Below are 23,553 nucleotides of genomic sequence, written 5' to 3'. Positions count from 1 at the left end.
AAAACCATCCCATGCAGTGCAGGAGGGATAAGGAACGCCCTCCTTGCATGGAATAAACATTTTCCAGTGGCTGTACTGTATCTGCTAATTATTTGTTTATGAGCACAGAGAAAAGAATACCTTAAGCATGATACGTGCCTTTAAAAATGCCCTCCCCCAAACCAGACCGTTTTTTATCTAAGCAGTGTTTCATGGAAATAAAATGCAATCTCACATAGACAGATACCAATGCTGTGCTAACATCTGTAAAACAGACAATTACAATGAACCCAGTCTTCTTCCTACAGAGCAGGATGGGCAGTTTTAAAAAAGGGCTGACGGCAGTCATTGTGCAAGCAGAAGCACTAATATTCCATAATTTTATTTTTCCATAATAAAGTATGTACAACTGTGCATACTCACCCCTACCCCATTCACACTGAGTGGACTGGATTGACATCTTTACAGTCTCATTTATATATTTGAATGATTCTGCACTTCAACGTGATAGACATATTTTCCAGAGGACAAAGTTTCCCTTGTGGTGTGATTTGTGGAGTGTATTTGGGCTGGAATGCTTTCAGGTTTCTAAAGCAAGCATTTGCAGATACAAACTAAATGCAAGGACTGCCCAAGAGAACAAACTGCACGAGCTGCAGTGGATGTTTACTGTTTTTTTTGCAAAATCAGGTATTAACAGCCCTTAAGCAATCTAGAAGATATTCAGCTGAATTTTACTTTCTGAAGCTCACTTAGATAAGGGGAAAAAGAGGTGAGAGAAATTGCAGGAGGAGGAGCTGATCTGTCTCAAGGTGGAGCTGTATCTTGTATTAAATGACATTGGCAGATTAAAGCTCTCTGGTGGGGAAGGGCTTAAAGGCTGAGTCAAAAGCCAAGAAGTCTCTTTATTTACGCCTACCTCCCAGCCCCTGGCAATCTGACTAATAACAAACTGAGCTAACAAGAAAGACTAGAAAGAACAGAGAGAACACAGGAGCAGCTTGCATCTAAAAATCTGACAAACCAAGTGATCAAGTCAAGCTCTGCTGAGCATCTTGTTTGTTTACTGCATCCAAATGCTTGCAAACAGTTAACTATATGCAGAAAAGTCAGCCTAGCTGTGAAGTATGCTGTGAATTTTAATTGAGGAAAAAGGACAACTGCTTACAGGATGGTCTGACGTGCACGGCTGCCTGGAAGATTTTTTCAATCGAATGCTTTGTACTTTGTCTTCTGAACAAGGATTTTAACTTTATGGAGCTGTAGCATTACCGGAGCTTGCAGCAAAGGGAAACTCAGAAGAAAGTGTGCGTTTTTCAGAGGGAAAAATTACATTGCATGGAAACAGCTGCTCCAACTGTGCATTACTGAGTGTACCAGGGAGTGTTGCTGCTGTACAGGTAAGAAAGATTCCGGTTAGCTAATTAGCTAAGCACATGAGAATTTCACTTCTCAGTAAAAGTTGCATTTATTTTTCTGCATAACTTTTATGTTAAATGATGGAAGTTTATACTACTGTATTTTAAACAGTTTGCAGGGACATTTATTCAAACTGATTACTGTGTAGAATATGTTCATTAAGGGAATGTTGTTCTTGAACCTCTTAAGGGAGAGGAATGGGTGTTTGGTTTTATTTCAAGCGCAAAAATGGTCTTAAATGCATCATCTGAGTGTAATTCCCTTAAGAATTTAATAAAAAATCCCAAAGGCTTTTAGAAATTACTAATTCTTAGCTTGGGGGTTTGAAAATCATCAACATAATTGTTTTTTTTTTATATATAGCTAAATTAAGAAAATCAAACAAATAAACCCTCAAGCATAATGAAACAAGCTATTTCAGTGTTTTAAAACCAAATCAATTATTACTTAGCAAGCATGAGATGCCTTTGCTGTAAGGTGACTACTTCTGGAAGTATTCAACTTTGCCTCATAGAAAAAACTGTGACATTTTTTAGTCTTTTAGAATTCCTACAGAGTTTAGTTACAGTATGCAGTCAGCAGTGACTTACATGAAAGCAGATAAAAAAAAAACTTAAGTTACCATGTGGAATTTGCTGAAAAACCTCACCACATGAAAAGTCTTTCAAATTACATTTTGTTGTATTGTGAATTCTTTCAGTTAAATGTTAGTCATCTGTTACAAGAGGGCAGTTTTTATTTTACAATAGTAGCCCACTGAGAACTTCATTACATGTTTCTGAGTGTTTAGGAAAAAAAATGGAGAAAGGAAAAAGAAAAAAACTCTCCTGTTAATTTTTATTGTGTGGGTATATATATGTCTGTGAGAGAGTTCTGGCAGTGCTGCTTACAGAAGTATGACGATGATTAAAATGTGAATGTTTTCCAATTGGTTACAAATGTTGTTACTTTCATCTCTGAGAGGAAAGCTTTCATTTTAGTAACCTAATTTCTCAATATGCAATAGAATGCAACATGCCTTAAAGATTTCTTTCTTCGTTTAATTTTGCTCAAGGACTTTATAAGTGTTGTTTGAATTTGATGCGGATTGACACTGGAATTTCTAATGAGAAAAAGCGTACAGAAATAAAGTTGAGTTAGTCATAGTATAGGTTTGAAGCTGGCATCTGTGTCAAGAGCTTGTATTTTTTACCTTGGGTCACTGGAAAGGATAGTGATGCATGTAAAGCAAGGATAAGTCTCTAGCATAATGTGATCCTGGAATTATTCTGCATATTTTAAAATAACATCTTGACATGGTGTGTCTTATCAAATACTTCTTGGGAAAACAGACTTAAAGACATATATATTAAACATGGGCAGCTGGAGTTCAAGGAGGGTTATATGAGGCAACAAAATTATATTGCAACTACTAAAACAAAGATAAAAGCTCATATTTTTAAGGACAATTTTTCTCACACTGTGAATTGTACTTACTACTTATAAACTCGTATTTCTACTCTCACTTATCAGAAGCTACTCATGGAGAAAAACAAAATTCACTGTGGACACACTTGCTGTTGTTCTTTGTGTGTGTGTGTGTGTGTGTAATACTCATGCCACAGCATTTAAGTGCTTGCATGTGTAAAGCTTTGCAATCTGTTCTAAGGGAAGCCTTGAGAAATAGTGTTTCTAGTAACCAAGGTGCATGATATTCAAAATATGCATTCATGAGATGCCAAATCATATGACCACACTATAAAAATGTTCATGCATGTATTGAATTGATCCTTGTAAAGCGTTCTAATCTTTCAGAAACTGACACTGTTGGTTGTGTAGTGACATTCTGTACTTCATCTTTCAATAGCCTAGTTTGAGAGATTCTGACCTTTATTAGATGGATTACTTAAGGGTCTTGCTTAGTTCAGCACTCAAATAAATAGCACACCCCATAAACATTACTGGTTTTAAATAATCCATTGCATTTTAGGGGATTTTTTGGTTATTATTTACTTTTTTTGAAATGTGGAAATACTTAACTAACGATTATAAACAGTGATTTCCCTCTATCTTATGTATCAAGAGTTACGATTGGTCTTGCTAATTAGGCAGCCTTGACAGAAAGAAACAGAGAATCTTCTAATAGCCTATAGGACAACTTAATTCAAGCCAATAAAAAATGACTGATTTAAACATCTAAATTTTACTTGCAACTCCATAGCTGTATTGTAATGATGCATTTATCAAGTGTTTCAAAGTCTAAGATCAGATGGAAAGGTGATAATTATATTACATAACATATAGCTGATAGTGGTGATAATTTTTAATTTGTAAAGCACAGTCAGGTCCTTATACATTTCACTGTGGAAATTGATGATTATTATCATTGGGAGGAGTCTAATATTAATCTCAAAAAGTTTGCCCTTGCTTGCTTGTTTTTTCTGGCACACACTGCATTCTCAGTTCTCTTTTTTAACGTTGTGTACACAAATTTTTTTGTATGTACATTACATGCAAACGCTACACTGCTTTGTGCTGTGGCCCCACTTTCACCCACAGACTACAACAAATGCATTAAAATTTCAGCAAAGAGAGATGATTATTTTGTCCATGTCCTTTTCAGTTTGTGGGTACAAGGATTTCAGAGGAAATACCCTTTGATTTCCATACATAATGCAGAACTGTAGAGAGAATCCCTGTACCCTGCAAGAATGGGCTTTTGCTCACAACACATTACTGATCCAAACCAAATCTTATTTCTCTTCAGCATCTGGGTAACACTAAGTTAATCTTAGCAAGGTATTCTTAAAATTTGCAGTGCTATATAGTGACAGAAAGCAATGGTTCAAAATATTATATTAGCTTTGATATAAGTTTCTTGGAACAGTAAATTATTACTGTTTTCCACTGGTAGTCTATACAGTATATGAATAAAACCAACACACTCCTGATTGCATCCTACTTTGGCTATCAGCATGAAAGTACTGAAGATTTCCCCTTATGACTCTGTTTATTCATTCAGTACATCAAACTAAATTTATATTCTCTAATTAGAAAATAATTCAATTGTTTTGCATGATATGATAGCCCTTGGAAGGAGAAGTAGCTCAGTGATGAAGATTAGGAATGTTTTTTTCTTTCTGTTGTGCCAGGGTAAAGAAAAACAAAAAGAAAAAAAAAAAAAACCCAAAAAACAAAAACCAAAACAACTCCAGCAAACAAAGCCACAAAACTCCCCCAAACAAACAACCCAAACCTTGTGAAATCATGACTCTATTACTTATTTCCTTTTTTTTTTTTTTTTTTTTTTTAATAGAATCTGCTGGACAAGATGAAGCTTTGGATTTTTGTTTTATGCTCAATTGTGGTTGCATCCGATCCTTTCCAGTCACAGCCTTCCTTTTCTTCAGTCAGAGGATCTTGTCAGAGTCTGTGTTCCTGTGAAGAAAAGGATGACACCATGATTATCAACTGTGACAAAAGAGACATCAAGATGATATCAGAAATAAACGTCCCACCGTCACGGCCTTTCCATCTTAATCTGTTAAACAATGGTCTGAGTATGCTACATGTGAATGATTTTGCTGGCCTTGTTAATGCTATTTCTCTGCATCTTGGTTTTAACAATATAGCAGATATTGAGCCTGGGGCTTTCAATGGTCTCAGCCTACTTAAGCAACTTCATATCAATCACAATTCTTTGGAAACACTTAAAGAAGATACGTTTAATGGATTGGAAAATTTGGAGTTTCTTCAAGCAGACAACAATTTCATCACAGTGATTGAAGCAAGTGCCTTTAGCAAGCTCAACAGGCTTAAAGTGCTTATTTTGAATGATAATGCCATTGAGTATCTTCCTCCAAACATATTTCGTTTTGTGCCATTGACCCATTTAGATCTGCGTGGAAACCAGTTACAGACACTGCCCTATGTTGGCTTTTTGGAACACATTGGAAGAATACTAGACCTTCAGTTGGAAGACAATAAATGGGCCTGTAACTGTGATTTGTTGCAGCTGAAGATATGGCTAGAAAACATGCCTCCTCAGTCCATAATAGGTGATGTTGTATGCAATAGCCCTTCAGTTATCAAAGGCAGCATATTAAGCCGGCTTAAAAAAGAATCTCTTTGTCCCACCCATCCTGTTAATGAACTTGAAGATCCTTCAGGGTCACTGCCCTTGGTTGTAACCACCTCTATCAATGATAATCATCTATCAACCAAGGTGATTCCTCTCCTGAAAGCTCCTACTAAAGAACCAAGTTTAGTGCTTCATACTTCCAAGCCTACTACATTTCCAGGAATCTCTTGTCCCGTCCCTTGTCACTGCACCAGCCATATGCTCTCAGGAGTTCTTATGCACTGCCAGGAGCGAAATATTGAAAGCTTGTCTGATTTAGGACCCCCTCCTCCAAATCCTAAAAAGCTTATCCTAGCTGGAAACATCATTCAGACGTTATTGAAATCAGATCTTGTGGACTATGCCAGCCTGGAAATGCTTCACCTGGGGAACAATCGCATTGAAATCCTTGAGGAAGGTTCCTTTATGAATCTGACCAGACTACAGAAACTATATCTCAATGGCAATCATCTTACAAAGCTAAGTCAAAATCTCTTCCTTGGCCTTCAGCACCTTGAGTACTTGTACCTTGAATATAATGCCATCAAAGAAGTTTTGCCAGGGACATTTAATGTAATGCCAAAACTGAAAGTTCTCTACCTAAATAACAATCTTCTGCAGGCTTTGCCACCCCATATCTTTTCAGGTGTTCCCCTCACCAGACTAAATCTGAAAACAAACCAATTTGCTCATTTGCCTGTGAGCAATGTCTTGGATGAACTGGATATGCTGGTACAAATTGAACTTGAAGACAACCCTTGGGACTGTACATGTGATTCAGTTGGACTGCAAAAATGGATACAAAAATTGAGTAAGAATACCATGATGGGTGATATTTTTTGTAAATCTCCCGGGCACTTAGCAAAAAAAGAATTGAAATCCCTAAAGAGTGAAGTCTTGTGTCCAGGTTTAATAAACAGCCCTGCCCTACCGACCCATGCCAGTTTTGTAGTTGTGACAACTTCTTCTCCTACTGCCAACACCGCAGACACCATCCTGCGGTCTCTTACAGATGCTGTCCCACTTTCTGTTCTAATATTAGGACTGCTCATTGTGTTTATAACTATTGTGTTTTGTGCAGCAGGAATAGTTGTTCTTGTTCTGCACCGGCGCAGGAGATGCAAAAAGAAGCAAGTGGATGAGCAAGTGAGGGACAGCAGCCCTGTTCACCTTCAGTACAGCATGTATGGGCACAAGACAACACACCACACCACGGAGCGCCCGGCTGCCACGCTCTATGAGCAAAGAATAGTTACCCCCATGGTTCAGGTGTACCACAGCCCATCCTTCAGTCCCAAGCACACCGAGCAGCAGCAGGAGGAGGGAAGTGAGAAGGAAGCTAATGATTCCAAATACCTTCGCAGAAGTCTCCTGGAAAGAGAGAACAGTTCACCACTTACAGGTCCAAATGTCAAATACAAGGCTACAGACCAATCTGCGGAATTTCTGTCATTTCAGGATGCTAGCTGCTTGTATAGAAACATTCTTGAAAAAGAGAGAGAGCTGCAGCAACTAGGGATCACAGAATATCTAAGAAAAAATATTGTCCAGCTCCAGCCTGACATGGAAGTTCGTTATCCTGGAACACATGAAGAGTTGAAGCTGATGGAGACACTCATGTACTCCAGGCCAAGAAAGGTTTTTCTAGAACAAACTAAAAATGAGTATTTTGAGCTCAAGGCTAATTTACATGCTGAGCCTGACTATCTGGAAGTTCTGGAGCAGCAGACGTGAAGTGATAATACATGGGGCTGGGGCCGAGTTTCTGTGATTTTACTTTAAGGTGGAATCATTGTAAATAAAAGTGCCTTATAAAAACATGTCAACAGTCAGAACTTAAGCACAGCAGTAATCCTAGCAAAGAAAAACTCAGGGATCACTGTGGGAAGCCATGGGGTTGTGAGCAGGCAATATGTCAAACCCCAAGTTAAGCAAGAATTTAGTATGATTGAACTGTGTGAGGAAGATTGCTTATTGCACTAGTCCTCATAATTTTGAAAAGGTGTATATGCCACTCTCCATTCACTTCTCTGTTTCCCAACCTATGGAAAAAAAAAAAAGTTGATTTCCTTTACCCCTTCTTTTTTCCCTCCATTTAATTAGATTCCTTTAAAACAACAAAAAGATCAAAAAAAAAAAAAAAAAAAAAGAAAATTCCAACACCTGTGTTTGTATTTATAACCTTAGAGTGTATATGTTAGGTTAGTACATGAACCACATACATGACCACTGTCTACAACTACACCTTACATACCTTTATAATAAATATGAAAGGAGTTGAAAAGTTGTCATACTAAATATCAGTTAAAAAGGAAAACAGATAAAATATTTTTGTGTATTCACCTAGAGCCTGCAAATATTTAAGTACTCTACACAGAACTTTATTTGAATTGTGTATCTGTATGTGGAAGGAAAAATATGCATCTATGTTTACCCAACATCTTCAACAATGAAAACTGCAAGCCTTTTGCTACTTTCCCTATCTGATAGCTTTACCTAAGTTTGGACAATCTTTTCTTGAGCTGCTGCTATAAGATATTGTGCATCACTGGTGTTTCAACTCATAGTCCTGGGTAATTTGAAAAGCTACTGAGAATCAGCTGTAAATATGTTACTGTGTTTAATAAGTTTGGTTTTTTTTTAAATATATATATATATATATATATACATATGTATATAAATAACTTCTGTGCTGGCTTTAAATATTCTTGAAGGAAATGAGTTTGCTGTGGCTAGGAATTTCCAAGTGCATATACAGGTCCTTCTCCACCCTAACCAAAAGCAACACTCAGACAGAATAACTGCAACAATACACACATGAGGAAGAATAATAGTATTTAGCTATTTGTACAAAAATATATTTTCTGAAATTAGAAGAAAATAAAGCGTTGTGGGAAAAATAGGTTACAAACACATAGAACACTTCAGGTTTATTTTTGCAATGAATTCTCGCTAGATTTATATTTACTATTTATTCTGTATAATTTTGTATTTTTTTCTTTCCAACTCACAAGAAAAGAAAAAGCTTATTCCTGGCTAATTTTCAAGCTAATCAAGGAACTGCTCTCTATTAATGAAAAAGAAATAAAGAGTTTTTTAAATGTCTTTTTCTTAAAGGTCACTTTTTAAAGAAGGCAACAACTTCTGCATGCACAAGTTTTAAACTACTTGGGAATTAAACACAATGATTCTCACTCTTGCCATGTGGACAGAAGCATCTTATCCTCAGTTCAGTAAGGTCATTCAATTTCTGTGCATGACTGATGTGGTGCCAAAACACAATTTCTGACCTGCATCTATCTTCCTCCAAGCAAAACTTTTGTAAACTGACTATGCATGAGGGTTTTTTTTTTTTTTTCTAATTCCTATTTGTAAAGTGAAAAATCAGCTTAATTACTACATGTATAGATATGTATGCTAAATTTAGCATTGAAATACTGATAAACTCAAAGTGAAAAGATATTTATTCTTTAGTTCAAAATACTGTCCATGTCTTACCTATTTGTATATACAAATTAGAGTTCTTCATATTCTTCTACATAAGTTTCTGACAGAAAAATTTCCTATATTATATATGAAAGTCAGATTCTCAGTTCTTTCAAATTTGCACAGACATAACAACTTTTATGGTGCTATACTAATTTCTGTAGGTTGAGGATCTGACCATCTTTTGTCTCTGTTAACAAATCAACTTCCTTATTAATATTTTTTGAGGTGTTACTAATTTGTTATGGAAGTAAAACCTGGCTTTCAAAAATCAAAATTCCAGTTATTAGAGAAGTATTATTTCTTCTTTCTATATCTAAGAATAATTTAATAAGAAAACCTGTCTATTTTGGAAGATTATGACGAGTAAATGTGGCAACAACATATTTTGCTTCATTTCTATCTTTAGTCCAGACTATGAAAGACAATATCAAATATTGCTTGTTCAGGTAGGGGTGAGAAAAAAGGGAAAATGTGCGTACAATAACTTTGCATTAAATGAGCTTTGTGATGTTATTTTAGATATACTTGCATATTCAAGCACATATAAATGTGTTTCATGAGCATAGAACCTATGGAAACCCATGCTTGGATCTGGAGGCGCATCTGGGGGACAGATGGGATGGCTTAGAGCACTAAAATGACACTAAGTGTCTCCATTTAAAGAATTTAGTTTCACACAGGAAAAAAAATCAAATAAAATTACTGTATAGAATAATTAAATGCAGTTAAAAATTGAATTTATTTAATGGAAATAGAAAGCTTTGAATGCTGAATCAGACACATTAAATTGTTCTTTTTCAAATTCTCAGAGATCTCAAATTATTGTAAAGGAAAAAGTCAGAATACAAATGTAAATAGTACTGGATAACAGAATTTATTATTTCAGTGTCGTTGATTTCAGTAGTTATTTCCAAAAAACAAAAAAAAAAGTGTGTAAAAATAACACCCTGCAATTGGCAAGATGAGGGGAAATGGTGATTCAAGCCCTCCGGCTTAGATTTAAGAGAAATAGCTTCAGACTAAAGACAATTGCCACATGCACAGATGTCACTTTGCTTAGCTGCTAACAGTTACTTGGCAGAATGTTGAGGACAACAGTGTGGCAAACATTCTTTTCCCTTGCAGTCTCAAAGCATCAGAAGGAAGAGTGAGCTAAATTAATGTCAAAGCAAGTCAGTTACACAGCTGTACGGGAGCCTCGCTCAGCAGGATTAAAGAGACCTTTGCCATTTAGCTTTCCTTCAGAAGGGAGAGTCATGCCTTTCGCTTTGTAAGGACAACTGTGCTCTGTGGCAGTCTCTATAACACTGCAAGGGGTTTGGCAATATTAAGGAATCTCCAGGATGTGGCTCGCTGTCCACTTTCCTATCGTCACGTTGCCTACTGGGCTGCCATGTAGTGAGCCTTTATAATGAGAAGGGAGGGGTCTGCCTTACATTCAGATAGCGATTTTTCCAACTATGAGGAAAATGTACACTGCCATAACAAAAAAGGACAAAGGTTTGATATTATATGATCATTCTTCAGCTAAAGAAAATCATTATCTGCTTATAAAAATAAAATCATGACATAAGAACGGCATCACATAAGAAAGAAGGATGTGATATCCATTCCTAGAAGGTTCTTGGAATATTCGAACAACTGGAAACGTGTTGTTGTTATTGACGTTTGCAGAAAGCTGGGAAGGATATTCATAAATTTTCTTGTTAAAACCCCATTGTCATATTTTTTTTTTTTTTTTCAGTGACAGGCATAGTCAAGTGGTTTGGTACATTTTTACTTAGCTAGAATAATGGAGGGTGGAAGGCAAAGCATGTTTGACAGTGTGCAACAAAGTGGATCCATTTTTTTCCTGTCAGGATGAGAGTTTAATTGAGTGCGAGAACAGTGCTTCGTCAAGCACACCGGTGTAAGTGGCAGCTATGATGTTGTTGCTAGGGTACCTCAAGGTAACCAACGCTACCATTTTTCACCTCCCATCTGAACAGACCTGTTCCCTAAATAAACACATTAAAACAATTAATTACACTTTTTTGTTTTAAACTGAGCTTATATTTTCAGCTTCATAGAAGACAATTGTCTTTCTCTTTCTTTCTTTTTCTTCCTGCTACAAGTAAATTTCCCACAAACTTTTAGCACTGGTACTTGATTGTATTGCCTGCAGTGATGCTTCTCCAAGCTTTTTAAAAGAAATAAAACCCAACCCAGCACTTAAAAAACTTTATCCAACAAAGACTATAAGTGTACACATCAATTAGGACATTTGCCTATTCAGAAATGGCCTAATATTTTTGCATGTTCTTTTCCATTTGAATGACAGATCAACCTTTCTGTCATCTATTCCAGACTGAAAACTAGTTTGTACTTATTTTCAGTGATGTGTTGAACATATCAGATTTGAATATAATCCTTTTCAACTTGCGGTCAATGTTTCTCTGATTGGAATCTGAGGATCAATTTTCAGCCCCTCTTTGTATGACAAAAATGTTCCCTGTACGACTCCAAATGGAAGATGTTTGCCATGTACCACTTAACTTACCTAGAGATTACTAATTGTATAGTGTGCTAAACCGAATAAATAAGTTTGGCCAGGATGGGAAACCACAACACCTTAGAAGGATTCATTTCTTGTATGTTAATAAAAAATAATAGTTATCACAAATAAGACATTATTTCACAGGATAAAGTGATAGTGGCAAGAGGAAAAAATGGATACTGAGTCTCAAAGTCATCACCAGAAGGAATTCTGGATTAACATTCTGAGGATGTCAACGTCTACAGCAACACACTTTATTAGTCACACCAAAACAATCTGCAAATTTCATGTAGATGTACTGAAATCATCCTGAGATTGAAGGCCAATCAAACACTTAATTCAAAAGATAAGAAACTTTCGTAAGACTGGCACATTTGTCTTCTGTTGTACTCCCTAACAGAGAATATCTGCATTTCCATTAATGAATTTCATGCTCAGCCATAGACTGCCCTCTGGCATTACAATCTGTTGCAAGTGAAATCTACTCCTTGGAGAGTTTTTTCATTGTATGCATTGTCTTCAGTGGTGAGTTCCTCTGGGACCTGATGATTGGTGCATCACTGGGGATTTGAGACAGGGAAGATAATTTTGTGTTATAAGTCAAAAAACTGTCTTTCTTTTTCAAGTTTCTGAAGTTTGTGATATTCTTTATGTTGTTTGAGGAGCCAAATCCTTCTGTTCCTTAAAACAGAAGTGAACTGTAGCCAGACTCAATATATTTTCTATAATGAAAAGATAAATCATGGTGGTTTTTTTCCTGCACATCTCCTAACAGTCAGCCTTGGCTTTTTGACACAACAGAACAAATTCTAAAGAGCCACAGTCTAATGGAAAGCAGCTAACCTTGAGGAAGAACATAAAAGGCCAGATGCTGTTCATCTCTATGAAAGCAAAAATGCGATGAAGAATTTTTATTTTATTTATTCAGCTTCACCAAGATGCAAGAGTGCAAGTTCATGCACACAGTACATTTCATAAAACATTTACCAAAGTTTCATGTTCTAAGACATTAACTTCAAAACATTCACAGTATGCGAATATTGCTACTGGAAGGACTACTTCTACTTGATTTTTACTTACAGTTCATGAAATGGAATGCTGGAATTCAGAAAAGAAGAAACAATATGGTTTCATGTTTCAAGAAGAAACGTTATTTACTATAATTTCAGCTGTTTGTTTTTGTTAAAAAATTCATCCAGACTATTTCATGTTCAGATAATTTTTTTTACAAGTCCAGGAGTTTTAAAATTCTTCTAGTTTTAATTATTTACCAAATAAACTACAGAAGTGTAATTACTTTTTCAAATAGAAAGATATCTGAAAATTTTATATATGTATAAATACTATATCATGCCAGGATAAACTTTTTTTTTAAAGAAACTATGAAATTTATTTTGTCAACTCATTATTATTAATAATTCTATATAATTATTAGAATAATTAATAATAATGCTAACATTATTATTATAATGTTAGCATTGTTTTTAGTTTGAAATTAAGACAGCCCAGCATCTTTCCATTTTTCAAAATGCAAAGCCAACATAACACTTCCATAATGGCGTGTATTTGGGTTGAATGCATATTAAACAGTTCCATTCTTAGACATATTAACAAAAAAATACCAAACTTTCAAATATAATCTACTATTTTCCCTCACATTCCCAAATGAAATGGTGTAGTGTGCTCTTTAATAATAATACTTTTAAAAGTACATTTCCTGGGAAAGGAGACCAAACCAGACAAATTCTTTTGTATCTTTGTTATATATGCTTTTTGGAGGGTAGAATACAACGGATTCCCATTCCTGCAGCACATCATGTTTACACAGTTCATATGGCATGCAAAAAAGAAGGATTTGACCTAACTAATAGTCTATGCAAGCATGCTCTTTTGTAAGTTGAAAGCTGTCGCCATTGCAATTTTAAGATCTTGTGTGTCAAATATCCTTTAGATATACTTGTTAGATCAAATCCCATAGATGTTGTTTGAGGAGACACCATAGATATCAATGGAACTTGATACATACATACATATCTATGAAACTTGATACAAGAAGTTTCAAGCTTGATACAAACAAGATATCAGGCTGAGAATTCTGGGAAAGTTTATTGGAATTCAGACACCCTGGAATTTTGGGTACTTGGAGGGCAGTGAAAAACATCCATCAGTTGTTACAGAGGAAAAGTTCTTGAGCAACAGTTCAAGACTTGGATTGCTTTTCTCATCTTGCTCATCTTGAGATGCTCAATGTTCCACAATGTTGTATCACATTACTTAAGGGACGAACATAAAACATCACTAAATCTTTTGTTAATGTAGCGTTTAGATGCTATTTTAAACAAAAGGTAAATATTTCCATCAAATAATAATGACATGAAGATTAATTTTTGGAGATTTTAATTGCCTTGTGTTACGCAAGTGTCTTTAAGTAATACATCACTTCAGGAGAGATGGGGGGCAGGTGGCATTCCTGATCACTCACACATTCGGATTTCCTGGAGGGAAATGTTGTGCAGAGGATAGCTATTTTCATGGTGCCATACATGAGAATATGAGGGCTGAATCATATTTCATAAATTCTAAAGTAATTGTTACAGGGTCTAAGGACTAAAATGCCATCTGAAGTTGGACTTCTTGCAGTCTCAACTTCCATGATAATTTTTATTCATAAAAATGACTGCAGAATATACAGAAGCTTTATTATTCCCCATATAAAAGTATTTATGTAAAGAAAAAGATTCCCCTCTGAATTTTTGATTAATGCCCTGACCCAAGGGCCATTAAAGCTAAGGAATTATGTTTTTCAGATACAGAGTAATGCAGAAGCATCTTAGAAGTCAATGGTTTTGTCTTCACAGATACATATAGAAAAAAGTACTTACAAAAGTATTGGGGTGTTATTGCATCCTATTGTTTTCCAAACAGCATAAGCTGGAACCAGACAAGACCAGAGCCTCTTCTTAACTATAAGGCCTGACCATATGTTAAAAAAAAATACTTCACAAAATTTATTCTGAATACTCCCATGACACGGTCTCCTGAAAAATGAAAAGGTATGTGTCTGTTTCTTCCCCTCATTTTTTCTAACACCTAGGTATGCTAAGAAGATCACAGTGTGGATTATAAAGGTAAATGTGAATAATAAAAGCCTAAAATACATTGGAATACTAAGAAAACCGTCTTCACTACTGCAGCATTGAGACACTGTAACTAAAGTACCCATGGAACCTCACACCCCTGAAGCAGGAGTTTGGACTAGACAGCTTCCAGAGATCCCTTCCAGAGACAATATCTGTGGTTCTAATATGATTCTGCAAAGGATGTTTTAGGGCAAAATAGTCTACACTCTTTCTTTTCTATACACAGACTTCCAGAATAAAAAGTTAAGGAAAAAGACAATAGTCACCAAATACTGACATGAAATAACAGCTTTTCATGTAACTCTTTCTGTAACATGCAGATACAGTCATTTGGATTTTGCATCAAATAAACAGTACTTCTTTGATAGTGGTATATTGGTGATGGTGAACTCTGGCTATATAAGTTTATTATTAAAACACTTTCTTCCAGAATAGATGACTTCAGATTTCTAAATAAAATACGGAAACTATCTGAAAGACTTGAAGAGTGTCCCTTTCTGTGTTGGTAGAACTAATGATTCTTGTTTTCATGACATACTGCTGGTGTGATTCTACACTCATTTCAAAGGTAAGAATCATAGTTTTTCAAAACTTCTTCCAGGTTTTAATTCAATATTTTCTGTTTGTCCAAAGGACAAATTATTAATCAGTATATATGTAATGTATGTTTTAAATTAAAAATTATTTCACATAAAAATTCTACTTTAAATCGTTCAAATTATGAAGCAGCAATTGGAACAACACTCTTTGGTCTAAGTGCAGCTCTTCATGCCACTTAGTAATCAGCTTTTTTAAAATCCTCCTATGATATGTTATCTGTTACCTGAAACCCAGTACTTCCATACAGATTTAGGGCAAATATTTATGCAATTATATTTCCATGTTTCTTATAGTCTTTAGCTATTTAAGTCAGCTATTTTTGAAGACTGGATAGTAAATGGGTCTTTGATTTGTCCTATGATGGCTGTTGGTAAGTTTGTTATGTGTATTTGTACAAATATTACATACTTGTGTATCTTTGTGGAAACCAAATTTCTCAGACCTAACTAGACCTATATCTGGAAGTGATTTGCTAACTTTGCTAATAGAGTATTTTTTAATAAAAATGCCTATAATTTGTATGCTTTTAATATGTCTGTTATATATTAATCTTGTAAATTAAACCTCTGAAATGTAGTACATACACAGACACATTCTTACCAGGCCAATTATTTAGCCACATATGGACGAAGCAAAGGACTGAATTAATCACAGAGAGTCATCCAAAATATTCAATAGAAAAAATTCTAGCTTGAGATTAAACATGAAGAGTTCAAAGAGTTCAAAGAGATTAAACATAAGAGTTCAAAATTTTTTTAGAAATAAACAAAAAATATTGGTTATTCCTAGAGTTTAAAAGCAGAAAATTAAACGCCGATCATGTAAATCTTTGACAAAGAACATCAATAAAAAAATGCATTTGTTTACTACCTAAATATGGAAATACACTGCTACATAGTTTTGGAATTTTTATTCCTACAGAAGATGCTTTCTTCAGACAACAAATGCCCAACACAGTCATGGAATTTGGCTGACTTAATACACAGTTGTATTCTCTTGATTCTGCAGTGAATCCTTAGTCTCACACCTAAAAGGTAGATCCAAGAGAGGACTGAAAAACATTGTGTTTTAATTAAAACAAAAAGTCATAAAAATATTTCAAGTATGTATCCACTTTTCTCTGCATAACCTATCACTTATTTTTATTTATAATCCATCTCATATAGTTCTTTATTTTCATTCTTCTCTTTTTAAAATTTCTTTTTTCATGTATGTAAAATTTTATAGCCTGGATAAATTTAAGTTGTGGGGTTTCAGGTGGCAACTAACTGTTTGGTGTTCACCACTGGCCAATGATCTCTATAGTGAGCTTTTAAAACAACACAGATCCTTAAGGTCCTAATAAATGTACTAGTGCATAACTCATTATTTTTGTTCCTTTCTCTTTTGGTGTAAAAAAATCACTATGCAAACAAGCAAATAAATATTTATATAAGGAGAGGAAGAAAAAGAAATACATCTCAAGCTGATTTGGAATATTCCATCCAAGTACAACTTGATGGAAAAATAAGTTTTGCTTTAGGAGTTATATGCTTTTCTATTCCTGAAAATGAATGCATTTATGAACAACTTTTAATAAATATTTTGATATTTTACTTCCTATTTTCTTACAATCCTTAGCAAATTTGAAGTTCCAACTTTTTAATTTGATCTAATGTGTGTAGAACACAACAGCTCATTTGTGTAGCATGCTAAGATTATCAGTTCTCATTACCCTAGTATAAGAATACAAATTATTAGGTTTGTGTGCCAGACTCTTAAAATGCATTCCTGAATAGGATCTCTCATACCGACTGACTGCCAGCCCTACAAGCCTCTGTGGGAGCTGCTGTTGGATTAGTTGCTGATGTTTATTCCAACCTTCTAAAGGAGATTGTGGAGGAGATAAATTGTACCCTATACTTAATGTTCACATGGTAGATAAAAGAGCTGAGGAATTTATTTCCACAACTGGGAACAGCTTTTAGTGGTGGATCAAAATTTTTTGCTGCAATTCCGTTCTAACTAGTTTAGAGACATGAAATAGAAACTACTGAGAAACACCCTTTTTTTTAATATATATTTAGGAAAATATAAAGTCATCCTCTCTGTAAATTTTGTCCTATTTCCTCAGGTTTTGATGGGTTTGATTATTTTTATTTCTTAATTTTTTTTCTTTCTTCTTAAGTTCTTAAGTCATAAAAAACTACTTAATTTCCCTTGATATGCAGGAATAGGCATAATTTTTTTAAGACTAATTGCTGTGGAGCAAGAGGAAGCTATATAATATATTAATGTTACATAATTATTTCTTCTTTTCTATTTAAACATCATCGTCTGCCTAAGTCTTTAGCTTTACCTGTGAGACTTTTCCTAAAGAGAATATTTTCCAGTTCCCGCCAGCAAGATAGGAACACAAATTTGAGAGGCAAAGATTCACTGCTAACATATCTGTGGCAGAGGTTTGGTATTTTTCTACCCATTCACCTACTAATCTTTGTTAAACCATTGCTGTATTGATGGATCAGTTTTTCCACTCCAGCTGCCATTACATCTGTTTGTCAATCATTCCTATTAAACATGCATTGGAATACAAAACTCAGCCGGCCTATCAACAGATTAAGCTTCAAATTTAGGGAGTTCAATAAGTAATTCCATCTTTGATAAAAGGTTTGAATTGCCCCATGAAAGAAGCATGGCATATCAACTATTTCCTTTATGGTTTGTAGTGAATATTAGATGTATTATCCAAGACAAAATCCTGGCACATGAAAAAATTGCAAGGTCCAAAATCCTCACTAGATCCAGAGAGCTATGGCCCCTCCAACTACTGATGCTGGGACCTCTGCCTGCTTTGAAAATAAACCCATGCTATTAGCAAGGATTTTCTGTAGTAGTTGATTTGGACAGCTAAAAGATTAATTGAAATAACAATAAAGTTTTGGCTTTGTTCTTATGATGTGCTCCCTTTTGCCTGTAACAAAATTTGAGTAGACACTTTCACAAAAATTTCTGGTGAAGTATACAGCCAGATATGTCATTAGTAGGATTGAGTAATACATATAAAGAACATAAAAAGGCTAAGGCTTAAGCATCAACACAATATTTAGGCACACTGACTTTTATATTATACCTTTAACAACCTCTCATCAATAGAAGTGACTGAAGGTTGAACACTTCACATTCTGCACCATTTTAATTCAAAGACCACAATTTACAATAATCTTTCTGAAAGAACATCAGTTCATAAGGCATACAGCTTTTTTCCTTTTGCATTTTCATTATTTTTTTCATTTAGTTTAGAATGTGAATCTTCGATGGTGGTATTTCTTTTTGAATCAGAATTTAATGGTTTCCAATTTTTTTCCAGAGCAAGAATATTTTCCCTATTATGCATCCTACTTTTTTAAATTATCAAAATGATTTTTTAAAGAAATAAAAGATCTGTATTTCCCTATAGTTTATACTGCTTATCAAGATTTGCTCCTAGAACTCTATTTTCCAAATAAGACTGTGCCATGCAGGATTCAAATGAAGAATTACTTCTTTCCATATATATGGGATGGAGTATAGTGGAAAGAAACACAATCCTTCTTAGGCTGTGCAAGTGTTAAAACACAAGAAAGGCTAAAAAAAAATTACCTAAAGGATCTCTGGTCTGAAAATTTGAACTTCTAAACAGTTTTAACAGAAATTAAATAGGGTAAAGAACTTGAGAAAGTTCAAGACCAGGGCATATAATTTTTTGAATTTAAGGAAGGATAAAAGATTTGCAATTTCTGAAGTAGCCATTGAGAGTATGGATAATAAATTTAATAATTTTACATAATTAATAATATTTTGCTCCAACACTAGTCATATTCATACTGGCAAAGAATTAATTAAAATGATCTGTTATGGAATATCAAGAGTAATTATGAAAATATTTAAATCCATTTAAAAAAGTAACTGAAATATCTTTCTTTGAGGACTTCTTGAGTACTGAGCCTTATGCTTTCGGTATGTAAGTTCTTTTTTTAGTTCAGTCATAGTCATTCTCTGACTGTTTTGAAAACATTTTAGAAACCACAACTGTCAAGTTCAAATTGTGCCATACATATTTTTGTGACACGGAGTTTATAAAGTTTGTGATATTTGATTATAATTATTAGATACTTGTGCCATCATATTAAGAGTTTTCCTGGAAATTTACATTTGTGTAAAAGGTTTGGTTTCTGCTGCATATAAATATGAAGGAGTGGTTCATCATCATTAAGAATGCTTGGACTTTGTCTCATTAGCATAGTCTTCTCCTTTTAAAGGAAATTTATATAAAATGACAGATGCTACAGGTTATGTATTCAGCTTAGAATAAATTTTGTGATAATCAGCATTATTTTGTCCCGAACAGAAAACCCTTAAACAAAGCATATTTATTGAAATGGAAATACAAATCTTTGATGTAAGTTTCTTTAGAAAGTGAAAAAAGAAGCCGAACCAGACACGGTGGTTTGTACAGACTGTGTGTTTCCAAATCTTTTTGACATGCTGTCCAGAAGAATAAGCCAGACTACCAAGGGGTTTGAAAGGAGACTTCCTAAGTGATTTTAAAAAGTAATACAGTTTCTTAATTCATCAACTGTTATTAAATTAGTGTGTTCCCTTAACTGTCACCTCAGGTTTCATCCAAACATAATTCTACATTTATGTCTAACCACAGGGCATGTATTCACAAAACCATTTAAAATGCATCTTTTTTTTACTGATATTCTCTGTGTATTGTTCCATACTACAATTTCTTTGTAATGATTGCAGAACAGCAATATTGTTAAGAAGATGAAGTTTAATAACATGTCACATCTTCAGCTTAGGAATCATTTAGCGTAACAAACGGATGTCTTTCTCCTTCAAAGCAAGTACTGTTGTAAACTTTCCCTCTGAATGAAAATGAGTGAACAGCACATTTAAAAAAATGTTCATGTGTAAAATGTGTAAAATATGCATAAGTATTCATGTGTACATCTATACGCTTCCACCCTCAGGTTTATCCCTCATGCCTTTCTTAAAAAAAAACCCAAAAAACATCATGCAGTCTCCATCTCTGTTTTTCAGGTCACATCTGAAAATTCATTTTCCATTATGCTTCAAAAAGATTTTAAAGGTCTTATTTCTAAGAGGTCTTGGTGAATAAGCAACCCATTTTTTTTGGATTTGAACATTTTGAAAGGAGTTGATCCACATCCAGGCCAGTACAAACAAGATTCTTTATCTCCCTGTTAGTTTTTCACACTTAATAAGCTGCTTCACCTGCTCACCATCTAGGGCAGATTGATCTTCACTAGTGCTCACACATTCATTCACACACCCACACTCACAGTTCCTGAGACCACAGACACCAATCTTTATAGATCAGACATCATATTAAAAAGAAAAAGTCAGTCAGTAAAATATAAAATAGTCATTCAGAGGGTAGAGAAGCTCAGATTTGTGACCACCTTTGGAAACTGACCATACATAAGTCTATGGGACTTTATGAGGTACATCCCAGAGTCCTGAGGGGATCAGCTGATGTAGCTACCAAGCCACTCTCCATCATTCTTTAAAAGTCATGTCAGTCAGGTAAGGTCCCTGGTGACTGGAAGAAGGGAAAAAAAGCATCTACATTTAAAAATGCCAGAAAACAGAAGACCCTGGGAAGATCATGGAACAGATCCTCTTAGAAGCTGTGCTAAGATAATAAAGGACGGGGAAGTTGTTTGAAAAGGGCAATATTGCTCCACCAAATGCTCTAAACTGGGGAGAGATGGATTTTATGGGGGAATTTTATGGGGTGGATGAGGAATTAGTTGGATAGTCACATCCAGAAGGTAATGCTCAATGGCTCAATGTTCAGTTGGAAATCAGTGGCAAGGGGTGCCCCTCCGGGGTCCATACTTGCATCAGTATTTTTTCATGTCTTCATCGGTGACATAGTTGTATTGAGTGCACCCTCAATCAGTTTGCAAACGACATCAAGTTTAGTGGTTCAGGTGACACACCTGAAGGACAGGATGCCTTTCAAGAGGGGAAAAGTGGGCTCAGGCGAAGCCATATAATGCAAGGTGCTGCATCTGGGTCAGGACAACCCTCAGTGTCAAACAGGCTTGAAGTTGAAGGGGCTCAGCTCTTCTGAGAAGTACTTGGTGGTGCTGGTGAATGGCAACTGGACAGAAAGACAAGAGAAACTTCACCAGCAAGCTGATGAAGGTGATTTTCTTCCTCTACTCTGCTCTCCTGAGACACCACTGTACAGCATACGGCTCTGGGTTCTTCAGCTCAGGAAAGAGGTAGACCTGTTGAAGTGGGTCCAGAGGAGAGTAACAGAAATTATCATAGGCCTGAAGCATCACTCCTATGAGAAAAGTCTTAGATGGTTTGGGTTGATCAGCCTGGAGAAGACTTCAGGAAGAACTCATTGTGGTCTTGCAGTACATGGGAGTACAAAGGAAGATTGTAAGAAACACGGGGACAAACCTCTTGCATGGACCTGTTGAGATAGGACAAGGGGTAATGAGTTTTAATTAAAAGAGGGTAGATTTAGATGAGCTATAAAGAAGAGTTTTTTACAATGAGGATGGTGAAACACCGAAAGAGCGTCCCATCCCAGGAAAGATTCCAAGCCAGGTTGGATGGGGCTATGAGCAACCTAATCTAGTTGAAGATGTCCCTCCCTGCTTACTACAGGAGGGTTGGACTAGATGTTCTTTGAGGTCCCTTCTACCCTAAACTATTCAATGAGTCTGTGATCTTGAGAATTTCACTTAATCTTGTATATTTACTTTAAATTTATTTGTAAAAGAACAAGAACAGATCCAACCTCAGGACACATTTATTTTTGGGACTGAGTTTCAGGTTCCTTTTATTTATAGTCCTGTAAATATGACATTTTTCTCTGTCCTTTAAGCTATATTAATCCTTCTGTCATGGCTCAATCATTAGTGGATTGATATATGAGAATTATTTGTTGATAATTAGATCTATCAACTCTATTTCTACATCCAGATATTCATATTTATCATATTTAAACCCAGTGGAATTCACAATGCTTCCGATTTAAAATTCATTATTCTTCCAAGGAGAAAGGCAGGACCGCACTCTTCATTTTACAATTCTCAAAAGAGGGACATGTAAAATGGGATTCATTCCAGGGTCTTTTTTTTGTGGCTGAGAGAAAGAGACATTGTCTCTTCACAATGTAGATATTTAAAGTAAATCAGATGAATCTGCTCTAAAAAAATTTTTTCTCTTGTGAGTATAATAGGAGATCAGGTGATGTAGACACCTTTATCACAGCTCCCCAAAGCTGTATGAGGCCGAATCCTCACAGAGAGCTGTCAGGACTTTTCCAAGTTCACAGGAAATATCTTGCAAAGGCAATTCAGTGCAGGTCCCTTGGGTCTCATTTGTAGAAATTCTTTCCTGCCTAAAAGAATTGTACTGACAGTCTATAAATATAACATTTATGGGGTTTGGAGGGGAATTACTGAAGGTGTATTGCTGGGAGGTAAAAATACTTTCCATGATTTTATGGTCACTTCAATTTAATTCTTTCCCTCCTGTAATTATTTTCGTACTTCTGATTAGTCATTAAGTCATTGGTTTCCTGATTATTTGATCAAATTAATTTCCATACTGATTATCTATAATTTTACCATTTGCTCAAACAATTTCCATTTACTATGTTTCTAAACTATACTCATAAAACACTGAATGTGAATATCTACATTAAGTCTGCATTTGCCTCTCATCCTTTCAGTAGAAATAGAGGAAAATAAGGTGTTTATTAAATACAAGTGTTACTTTGGCTTCATTCTGTAGAGATTTTTCATCAAGAGTAACTATTTTAAAGTATGTACACAGAGTAGAAATAATTCTAAACAAATATTTAACATGTAATTTGCATGACTGTCCAATGGCCTGGCAAACAAAAGTTAGGATTATGATTTTATGAGAGGCCTCTTCAAATACAAGGTGGTTTGGAAGACTGACTTTTCATATTACTGGGTGGGTTTTTTTTTTCTTTGTAGTACTTCATGTGCTGAACCAAAACTTTAAGAATTGAGCATAATATATTACAACTTTTGAAAACTAAATTTGGGCAAAATACTACAGAAGCATATATAACATATGTTGAAGCACTATAGCATATATTGCTTCAGCATTTTAATCTGACTTGAACAGTTAAAGCTGGCTTGATATATAAAGCTCAATTATATTTCTGAGCTTAAGTCATGGGACTTTTAAAAGTAATGACACCTAATACTTTATATTAAAATTTTAAGTGTCCTAATGTA

The 23,553-nt window shown here is 35.0% G+C and overlaps 1 protein-coding gene across 1 annotated transcript; it reads left to right on the top strand.

Annotated features, from left to right (window-relative positions):
* The first annotated feature begins 908 nt into the window (after positions 1-908).
* SLITRK6 (SLIT and NTRK like family member 6) lies at positions 909-7,649 on the top strand. The gene is made up of 2 exons (XM_063149519.1): positions 909-1,379; positions 4,694-7,649. The coding sequence occupies exon 2, from the start codon at positions 4,709-4,711 to the stop codon at positions 7,229-7,231; it is 2,523 nt and encodes an 840-aa protein (XP_063005589.1). The 5' UTR covers positions 909-1,379; positions 4,694-4,708; the 3' UTR covers positions 7,232-7,649.
* The last annotated feature ends 15,904 nt before the right edge of the window (positions 7,650-23,553 follow it).

The sequence above is a fragment of the Melospiza melodia genome, chromosome 2 (genome assembly GCF_035770615.1).
Source record: "Melospiza melodia melodia isolate bMelMel2 chromosome 2, bMelMel2.pri, whole genome shotgun sequence".
Taxonomy (NCBI): Eukaryota; Metazoa; Chordata; class Aves; order Passeriformes; family Passerellidae; genus Melospiza; species Melospiza melodia.
Note: the sequence above shows the minus strand (reverse complement) of the source record. Positions and strands in the feature narration are given on the sequence as shown.

What these genes read in the sequence shown, in the direction of transcription:
- SLITRK6 (XM_063149519.1), top strand. Translation starts at nt 4,709, where the DNA reads ATGAAGCTTTGGATTTTTGTTTTATGCTCAATTGTGGTTGCATCCGAT.